This window comes from Chelon labrosus (assembly GCF_963514085.1).
Source record: "Chelon labrosus genome assembly, chromosome: 16".
Classification (NCBI taxonomy): Eukaryota; Metazoa; Chordata; class Actinopteri; order Mugiliformes; family Mugilidae; genus Chelon; species Chelon labrosus.
This window is the reverse complement of record NC_140349.1, coordinates 7,879,688-7,889,876: the sequence shown is the minus strand read 5'-3', so window position 1 is coordinate 7,889,876 and position 10,189 is coordinate 7,879,688. Positions and strand designations below refer to the sequence as shown.

General features: G+C 42.4%; 1 protein-coding gene across 1 annotated transcript in view; it reads right to left on the bottom strand.

Moving 5' to 3' along the window:
* Nucleotides 1-205: 205 nt before the first annotated feature.
* crybg2 (crystallin beta-gamma domain containing 2) overlaps nucleotides 206-10,189 on the bottom strand; it is a 46,830-nt gene continuing 36,846 nt past the window's right edge. The window contains exons 9-24 of the mRNA XM_084562612.1: nucleotides 8,343-8,568; nucleotides 7,817-7,956; nucleotides 7,559-7,685; nucleotides 7,390-7,425; nucleotides 7,123-7,262; nucleotides 6,863-6,989; nucleotides 5,637-5,794; nucleotides 5,429-5,555; nucleotides 5,306-5,338; nucleotides 3,795-3,907; nucleotides 3,457-3,586; nucleotides 3,225-3,364; nucleotides 2,989-3,112; nucleotides 2,166-2,324; nucleotides 1,893-2,052; nucleotides 206-1,148 (exon numbers count right to left, since the gene is read on the bottom strand). Coding sequence (XP_084418738.1) covers nucleotides 1,060-1,148; nucleotides 1,893-2,052; nucleotides 2,166-2,324; nucleotides 2,989-3,112; nucleotides 3,225-3,364; nucleotides 3,457-3,586; nucleotides 3,795-3,907; nucleotides 5,306-5,338; nucleotides 5,429-5,555; nucleotides 5,637-5,794; nucleotides 6,863-6,989; nucleotides 7,123-7,262; nucleotides 7,390-7,425; nucleotides 7,559-7,685; nucleotides 7,817-7,956; nucleotides 8,343-8,568 — 2,029 coding nt within the window. The 3' untranslated portion in view covers nucleotides 206-1,059. The remainder of the gene's footprint in view (nucleotides 1,149-1,892; nucleotides 2,053-2,165; nucleotides 2,325-2,988; nucleotides 3,113-3,224; nucleotides 3,365-3,456; nucleotides 3,587-3,794; nucleotides 3,908-5,305; nucleotides 5,339-5,428; nucleotides 5,556-5,636; nucleotides 5,795-6,862; nucleotides 6,990-7,122; nucleotides 7,263-7,389; nucleotides 7,426-7,558; nucleotides 7,686-7,816; nucleotides 7,957-8,342; nucleotides 8,569-10,189) is intronic.

Genomic DNA, 10,189 nt, shown 5'->3' with positions numbered 1-10,189 from the left:
AGCAAGTTTAGTTAATAGCATTTCTTCTCTTTCGGGGAAAGCCACTATCTATAGAAATACAATCACCCTGAAAGAGGAAGTGAAAGAAAATAGAAATGGCAAAAAGAAACTCAGAGTATATTAGAAATAAATCAGAATTGTCCATTGGGGTGGGTGAAAAGTCCAAATACTTCCCAGAAATACGCTAATTTTTTTTTTCCAATTTATTTATTTTGATTTTTTATTCAGTATTTTAAAACCTCTCCCTCTTACATAGCATCTGACTTTATACACCTTTAGTATCAAATATTAACATACAGCTGATAGCATATTACATACCAAGAAATAAAAGGAACCTGACAGAAAGTGGACTCACACAATGCAACGTCATATACTGCAAAAGTGGAATAATTCCCACTGAGCGTAACAGTGATACACACACACACACACACACACACACACACATATATATATATATATATATATATATAAAAAAAAGACATATTATTAAAAAGCATACATTTCTTGGATGCTACACATTCTTTTGGCTTCATTCATCCAGTATCGGTATAAAGTACAGGTAAGCAACTTGGTGTTCTCTCCAGGAAATCAGTGTCAAAAAGCAATTTGCGTCTGAGTAAACAAACTCAGACGAGGGTCAATTACATACGTTTGGACAGGAAGAAAATTTGCATGAGCTCAGAATCCACTGAAAACGATGAGATTCTAGTTTGAATACTCAAATAGTTGGCGAATGCTGCGATAAAGCGCAAAGTCCCGGAATAGGTCGAACCAAATCCTCCACATTCTGTCCGTACAGCAGTATCATCACGTACACACTTGCCTTTCGACCTGTGCACTCCTCTCTGCTGTGCAGCTGTGTACGGCTTTGTCTGACCCGGAGGAAAATGGAATAACACAAGATTCAAACTTAACAAAACTTGCAGCTTGTCAGGGCTTCTATTGCAGGATTACAGACGCTGGGCTATGTCACACCGCAGGGCAGCGTTAGCCACGCGGATATTTAGGAAAAAGTTCTCGTGTTGAAAAGGCAAACGTTGCTGACGCACAGCTGACCCGTTACAGGAGCTCTATCACCCACTGCTGGCTCGGCCTCTCGTCACTCTCTGGCATCACCACGACATGGTCCTTGTCATAAGTTTTGCCACCTGATGAAGAAAAAGAAAATAATAATTAAAAACTCGTTGTAATAAAATATAAGAAGAGATAAACTGTCTTTTTTTACTGGTTGAATGACTGAATATTTACACCAATCAGGCATAACATTATGACCACCTTCCTGTGGTGTCTGGCAACAGGATGTTGTTAGTGGGGGACCTTTGGGTCCTGTGGGTTGAGGAGAGGGGCCTCTGTGGATCATCCCACAGATACTTGATCAGTTTGGGTGTCATTGTTATGGGGTGGGGGTACCTGGTCTGGTCTGGTCTAGGTGGGTGCTACATGACTAAGTAACATCCACATGAATGAATGCCAGGTCCAAAAGTTTCCCGGGAGAACAATGAATTGTCAGAAGATGGTCAATGTTATTCACTTCTCCTGTCCGTGGTCATAATGTTATGGCTGATCGGTGTATACTTTATTGAATCCTTTTATTTAGCATCCATGTAAACTAGAAATCGCTGATCTGATTAATTTCAGTCGGGATAAAGAGATATTGGGCATGTAAACGTAACCAAAGCCATCTGTTTCATGGCATAAATGCGATGAACATTTTGAGATTCTAAAATTCAAGTTAAACTATTTAAGAAGAGACTATCTGATGAGAAACAACACATATTTTCCAGAACAGTAATTCCATTAAATATAACATACAGTTCCACACATTTCATTTTTTAGCATTTTTAATATAAGCATTCTGTCAAATTTACATGCAAAAGGTTTTCCTCTCATACCTTTAACATCCAGGACCATGCCAGGGAAAGTGAGGTTAGTGATGAGGCCTCTCATCTGGGCCGTCCACGTTTGGATTGGCTGTCTGTTCTCTGTCCACAAAACCACCTTCGATCCCGGCTCTACGTTACCCATCACCTGAAGGCTCATGGTTGGGGAAATCTACGGCAGATACGCACACAGATGCTCAGTAGAGCTTACATTTATCCCGGCTAGGAAATACATTTGCCAACAGGTGTTCAGGGTTTAAATTTACAGGATTAGGACACTATTACCTTGCTTTTAATCAGTCCGTCCTGGTAGAACCAGATGTCAGTCATCGGCTCCGCCTCCGGCGTCACCACCACTCGTCCCGTTTTCATTTCCTCCACTCCGCCCTGGACGGACATGGGGTGGCCGCTCTCTTTGTTCTTGACACGGAAAAACTGGCGCTTCTGTAGAAGGTAAAATACCACGATGTACGACAATGAGTGACGGGTCAGTGGAGGCCTGCTGCAGCAAAGTCATGACGCGAGATTGGTTTCGCATTTTAAATCATGATCGTGGGAATTTTATGCAAAACGAATCCAACAATCCTCTTTTGCTACTTCACTGTGACGTAAAGCATCAACGTCACTCTTATTCCTCCCCCTATAAACATTTTCTACTGCTAGATGCCATTTATTGTTTTCTTAAATGTGGGAAAATACCATCCAGCTTCTATTAACTTATGTTTTTATAGCTTTATAGTATTGTAGAAGGCAAAATACCACAATGTAGGACGATGAATCACAGGTCAGTGGAGGCCTGCTACGCTAGAGAAATGACGTGAGATTGGTTTTGCATTTTAAATCCCGACTGTTTTACATTATTTCCACAGTGACGTGGGAATTTTGTGGAAAACGAAACCAACAACCCTCTTTTGCTGCTTCACCGCGACATAACACTTGGGAAAAAAAGCATCACCATCACTCTTATTTAGGGCGCAAATAAATGTTTTCTACTGCTAGATGGTATTTGTTGTTTCTAAACTCAGGGTTTTGAAACTTACTGGCTAAAAATATATTATAAATGTGTACTTCATGGCTGTGTCGTTGAAAAGACGACTTGTTAACCGACCTGTCTGATCGGGTACATGGAGCCAATGGTGTTCATTGAGCTAAACTTTGGCCAGTTGGTGATTTCAATCGGTTCCAAGAGGATCTGGCGTCCCCTGTAGTTGCTGTGCTCACATATCACCCAGCTACAGAAGGAAGAACAAGAGAGGTATTTAAAGGCATACGGTCATAGAATATGTGAAGCAAACACAAAGAAATCCATGCAAAAAGACCGTGAATGGGGGCACGAACGCTTACCAGCCGGTATTGACTCTGACAGAGAGGATGTGATTGTTGAAGCCCTCATCGACCAAACTGAGGACCTCCGCTTCCGTGGTGATCTCCCTGCCCTCCAGACACTCGAGGCCAAACAGAGAGATGGAGGGAACCGAGAACATCTGGACACAAAGATGATAACGGAGGCTCAAAGAAAGAAAGAAAGAAAGAAACCCGAATACAGAGGATTTTCTCTACTGAGTGGCTTTCTCACCGTTGGCACGACCTTGACAGAACGGATGGGGCACCCGGGGGGGCAGCCCATGCTGGTTAAATTGGGGTAGTCACCTTCTGATAAGACATACATGTTCCCAGAGTACTGTTTGTCCTCGTAAAGCACCCAGCTGAAACACAGAGGAACAAGCTTTTATTGGTTTGTTATGATCCACCATCTCGGTGAATAATCTAAATGTCTTCATATATCATTTATTTATTGCGGCCTTAAGCCAGTCTTTTTTTTTGGTGACCCATTGTTCACACACCGTTGACCTCCTTTCTGTGTTGGCTGTTCTCTTTTTTTAATTTATTTATTTATTACATTATAACTCTCACCTTCCACCTGAAACTCGACACGATTTGGTCAGCAGTTTCTCTGGAACCGCTTCCTCATTGCGGTCAAAAACGTGACACTGGCCCTGGAAGTCTGGCTCGGAGTAGAGCATTATCTGACGAAGGGGGAGATGAGAGTACAGACACGGATCAGATAAGCACATTTACAGCTTCAAATGCTTTTATTCCTCTCATTATATTATTTACGTCTTCTAACCTAAATGCAAAGTGCAACAGTAGCAGCACTGCAAGGAATAATTACTTAATTACACCAGTTTTAGGTCAGGGTTAGGAGGCTAGTCTTTTGACTGACGCTTCCATTTATGATGTAGTCTGTGTTACACTCTTTTAACCTTTGGGCCTTTCCTGACATAATTATTTTATTTTATTTTAAAAAAAAATTTTTTTTCCCCAGCAAGGAATAAAGTGCAGAGGAAGCATGTGATCAAGCTCATTCAAAAACAAATTCAAGCTAACCTTTGCACTGTGCTGTGTGACGTACACAAGGCAGTGGAACGACAAAGTAAACTAAAGATAAATTGTTGCTTCTGCTTTAGAAGCGATGCCTGCCGCCCCTTTTTCCCTCAGATCTGTGAAGTCATGTTTTCTCTGAGCTTTATGAACTACGTCCGCCGCCCTCTACACGACACCATAGTCAGGCAGAAGAGCTCGTCCAGTGACAGGTTGCTGTCTCTGTCCTGCTCCATGGACAGGTTGAGGAGGTCGTTTGTCCCTTTATTTATATTTAATTGGTCTGGCAGATCTCTGCTGGGTCATAATCAGTTGCCAATGAAGCGACTTCGGTCCAATCCCCCCCTCCAAATATTTTATAGGCGGGGAAAGTTTGGGCCGGCTTCCAGCTTAGAACATATCATGTGTTTGGATTAAAACCAAGCAGCAACCACTGCACCAGATAAGACGTGGCTGGCATTTTTTGAATTTGGCAGATATAGGCACTGATAACATGGCAACGGCCAGTACCACGCACACTGACCTTCAAAACTACTCTTAAGGAATCCTATGGGTGCCGTTATGGAGGGTTCATCCATTTTTACATAGAGTCCGTTACAAAAACAAACCATTTCACTATGTTATCTTAGAGGTAAACAAGCCGACGGTCATGGGTCGTGATCATCCAGGTCAGAAGACATCATCCAGGGTCTGTAGGTCAATCTACAGACCCCGGATAATGATAACAGGTAACTCTGGACTCAACGTGGAATAGCACTAGCGTACGATAACAAAATATTGGTGAAATGAACGAGTTTCGCGGCAGATAATGCGTTATTTAGAGGCTGCGTCTCGGTGCCCCAGTCACTCCCACTATATGGATATACACGGATCTAATTATCTCCTGAATGACTGCAAATGACACAAAAGTTATATGGGTGAGTAGACGATTGTATTTTATGCCAGAAATAAGGTCCAGGTTGTAAAAAACAGTAGTTCCCCTTTGAAGTTAAAAAGCCATCTCAACACCAAGAGCCATGAATGCATAACTGGGTAATACTCACCTCAGTCTTACTCATCGAATCGTCACTTGGAGCCTAAGAAGCAATATATCAAAAATATAAATAAATTACCTCAAAACTACTCTTATGAAACTGGTATTTTCTTCAAACCATTGATCCACTTACCAGTAAGATGGGCTGAACTGAGCAGATCCGCGTGTCTTGGGAACCCCAGTCAGCGCAGTTGTTGTAGAAACCTTTCTCCAGGATGTACTGGTGACCAGAGAAGTCCACATGAGAGTAGGCTACCCAACTGTAAAAAAGAGCAGGAACCCGTGAGTGTGGCGCGTCCCCGATTCACCAACAAGACACGGGAATGGATTCATCAACTTACGCCCCGCTGAGCACGTGGATGGAGCGCGTGGAGGTTTTGTAATCGAACAGCTCGACATCTGGAATGGCTTCCGTCACCTCGAAGGTGTTCTCCTCTTGCATGCCCTCCTGGTCTTCCTCCAGCTGCTCGAACATAACCATCATGGGCTCTGTCAAGTCCTGCGATAAAAACAAGAACCCCGCGGTGATTATTTTTTTTTTCCATGTACTCCAGGCACAACCAGAATGAGGAGAATAATTGTGATTTTCTCTAGTTACGGTGTTAAATTATCCAGGCCTGGCTGCCCCAGCAAATTAAACCCAACAACAAGCTATTTAATCCACAACAAAGTCCCTAAAAACCCCAAATCGTCATCATAAGGATGTGCAAATAAGTCTTGTTGGTGTCAAAGAAGTGCCTGCCTCTCTCCAGTCAGAACTGCACACATTTCAACCCCATGAAAGCCTTTGCATTTCAAAAGCATGAGAGTAAAACAAGATAGAGTTGTCTGGCCACATGGAGCATGGTGGTGAAAATGTTATGGTTTGGATCAGCTTGCAGTTATGTATGGACTATGAGGCTAATCCTTTTCTGAACGTTGAAGGTGAACTTTCAATCCGGTTAATGATTCTAAGCACGCTAACGAGTGGCTCTAAAAAAATGGAGGGTTAAGGAATGGGCCGAGCAAAGGCACAAATTAAATTCCTGTTGAAGTGTTTCAGATTTGAGGCAGGCATTAAATTCAAGAAAGCTGTCAAAACATCATGCAGGGGAATTTTGCATGGACGTGAGGTCAGAACACCTACAAGAACATAAGGAGTGTCATTACTATGGGGTGGGGGTGCCTGGTCTGGTCTGGGTGGGGGTGCCTGGTCTGGTCTAGGTGGGTGCTACATGTCTAAGTAACATCCACGTGAATGAATGCTTGGACCAAAAGTTTCCCAGCAGAACGCTGAATTGCCAGTTATTTACTTCTCTTGTCAGTGGTCATAATGTTGTGGCTGATCGTTGTAAACCTGAACACAATAAGAATTCAACGTTTGTTTGTTCAAACATCGTCATAAAAAGGTCACCAACTTTCTGCTTGAGCGCAGCACATAAACACACAAATAAAAATTAAGTTCAATTTGGGGGCGGGGCCACATTCCTCTATTAGTTTAATGAAGGGTTCTAAAACATGGAACATTATAACTTATTATTACTTATTAACAAATCTTAAGTCTTTTGAAAGAGTCCTTGCAACTTACTGCTCGAATCACCCTCATGGAGCGCAGCTCTGCATCACAGCCTCCCCACACCCTCCAGTCGTGGTACTCCCCCTCCTCCAGCAGGTACTGGTGGCCTCGGAAGCCCTCCTTCTCGTAGCCCACCCAGCTGCAGCGACACACACACACATGCGATCACGTTGATTGGGACGTGGATTTTTCCACCTCATGTACTACTTAACTTAACTTTCACAAGACTTTTCAAGGGTCACAGAATGCAAACATCGTAAACCGGCACTTACATTCCTCCCAGTACTTTGATGGAGCCGACGCTGTACATAAAGGCAGTTTGCTGCCTGTCTATTCTGGTCATGAAATCTCTCATATTGGTAGTTATGGTCCTTGATTTCCCAGTGAAGTACGGCTTGTCGTAGATCACCACCTGGAGACAAGGAGCATCAATTACAACCAGAGTGCACAGATTAGCGCGCTTGGGAGCTTCAGCAGTTATATGTGCCAATCAAAATCCATTCATTAAGAATGTGACGGCGACAGCAGTAGGTCCTCACCTTCGGTTCAGTCATATTCTCCACTCTTGGTTCACCCTGTGTTAAAAAATAAAATAAAATACAATACAATACCAGCTGAACAATCTTGGGATATACTTTACTTTTATTCTGATTTATACACAATTATTACAGATGAGAGCTTGTAAATACTTCTAACGGTGCCACTTACAACTTTGAGTGGGTGTAATGACCCCACATATGGCCTTTCCACTCCCCAGGCTGCCGGGTTGGTGTAACCCCCCACCTCCAGAACACGCGGCACGCCCTGGAAGAAGGGCTCTGCGTAGACGAGCCATCTGCAGACGAGATCATTTGAAAACTTAGCGTTTGAAATGTAAAATAAGTAAATAAATAAATAAAAAATCAGGATTTAAGATGTTATTTTAAAACTTATACACATTTTCTCATTCATTCATTCAGAACTCACAGGCCGGCATTGATGATGATGGAATTGGCCTTGATGGGGAAACCAAAAATCCTGGCATCTTCGGAGCTGTCTCTGAAGGTGACCTTCTTCCCCTCTGCGTTCTCTTCGGGGAACAGACAGATTTCTGGAACGCTGTAGTCCTGAAGGAAGACAGATAGCATCATTTTATTCTCGGTTTCTTGACTGGAACCAGGATACAAAGTAATAAAATCCCTGAAACTGAAAATAGCACCATAAAACCTTTTTTTTTTTAAATGCCACTTAACATTAATGTCAGTTATTAGTTATTAGCTGAACAAAGATCGTTCTTCTATGAGCTTTTAAGACTGAAATCAATAAAAATTTAAATATTTTTACATAAACTCATGAATTGAAAAACTGCATCCAATAAAGTCAGGGCAAAAGGTGCCAGCACATATTTCTGACACCAGATGGCGCCATTGTGTTGGAAAGCAGCTTCAGCGCAGACGTCTGTTAACTTCACCAACTATAAGATCTCAACAGAGCGAAGGGAACCCTCTCTTACCCTGACCGCTCTCCGCAAAGACCCGACGATAAACCTTCGGGCTGGCTTGGTCTCTGTCTGCCCGTCGCTCATCTCTCCGTTCTGCTCTCCGTTCTGCTCTCCACCCTCCCCCTGTCCGTTCTGCAGCTGCTCCTCTGGGGGGCTGAAGGGGTAGGTGAGCTCTATGTCTCCCTCGTCCAGGGCGATCTTCTCCCCTTTGAAGTTGGGTTTCTCATACAGCACCCATCTGCGTAAGAAAATAAAAAAAGTCCACCTCCTTTAAATATATTTTTCTCAGTGCATGTTTTTGTGTTTTTATGCACAGATGTACATGTGTAGTTCTGCAGTGTTATTCTGTCAAAATTGTGCTCTCACACATAAGGAACAAAGTACATGGTTATTCCTCTCACTGATGGTGAAACATGATCTATCAGCTGCTGCTGTGTTGAATAAAAGCTTTCACTGGAGAAGACATTAAATTGCTCATGCACAGAGAAGATTTGTGCATTTAAAAAAAAAGCAAAAAAACTCATTCACTGCAATACAACAATGGGTAAAGCTATTCAATTCCAAGTACATGACATAAATCCAAAAAGTCGTTTAAAAGTTGTTTTATTATTATTATTATATCAATCAACCATACTACAAAGTAGAGTACATGTAAATATATAATCCCCGTAATTCCTGCTTACATTTACACTTCATTCACTTTACTCTATAGTCATGTTTATCGTGGACAGTTTGGAAAGTTAAAACACTTATGGGATCATTTTTTCGTATATACTTTGTATTGTTCTATTTTTTAGTTTTTTCTTCCCTAAAAGCGTCTCGTACTTGCACGTCACGCCGCTCACTCGTGCCTGAAATCATACACATTTGTCCTCGCTCTCCTCTCACTGCTCTAATCCGCTGACTATAAGCGTTTAACCTTAAAAAAATGCTGATTATGGAAGAACCTCAATCACCCAATCATGTCACTGCTGTTAAAATTTAAATAACGTTTCCATTACTGGCATAAAATACAATCGTTTACTCACCCATATAACTTTGGTGTCATTTGCAGTCGTTCAGGAGATATTTAGATCCACGTATATCCATATAGTGGGAGTGATTGGGGCACCGAAACGCAGCCTCTAAATAACGCATTATCTGCCTCGAAACTCATTCATTTCACCAATATTTTGTTATCGTACGCTAGTGCTATTCCCTGTTGAGTCCCGAGTTACCTGTTATCATCATCCGGGGTCTGTAGATTGACCTAATGACCTTTAGAGGCTGCGTTTAGGTGCCCCAGTCACTCCCACTATATGGATATACGCGGATCTAAATATCGTCTGAACGACTCCAAATGACACCAAAGTTATATGGGTTAGTAAATGATCGTATTTCATGCCAGAAATAAGGTCCAGGTTGTAAAAAACGGTAATTCCCCTTTAAGGAGCAATAACATGCACCGCTGCTCAGTGCAGGCCATCCAGCGGTGTGAGTAATGTTATCTGACTTTAGAGATTGTTATGCACTCCACTCGTGCTACAGGTTTTGCCGTTTCCAACTATCCCACCAGTATCCTTTTGCTACGGCCACAATGCTGTGAACCACTGTAGTAAAGGCCCACTGACACGGAAACGTGACTAAGGGCCTGCAAAAGACGCCGAGTTGTCAAGAGTCGCAATGTTTTGTGTACTTTTTGACAGCTCATCTTAATCTTTAACATTGCGTTCTGTTTCATGAGGTTTTCCAGTGTTTGCCGTCTAAAATTTCAATTTGAAACACAACGTGCTGCCGCGAGGCTGCACAACCAAGCCTGCTCCCAGTAGACCACACACACGGAACTACTGTTGTATTTAATTTGCTGTTTTTGCATTTAT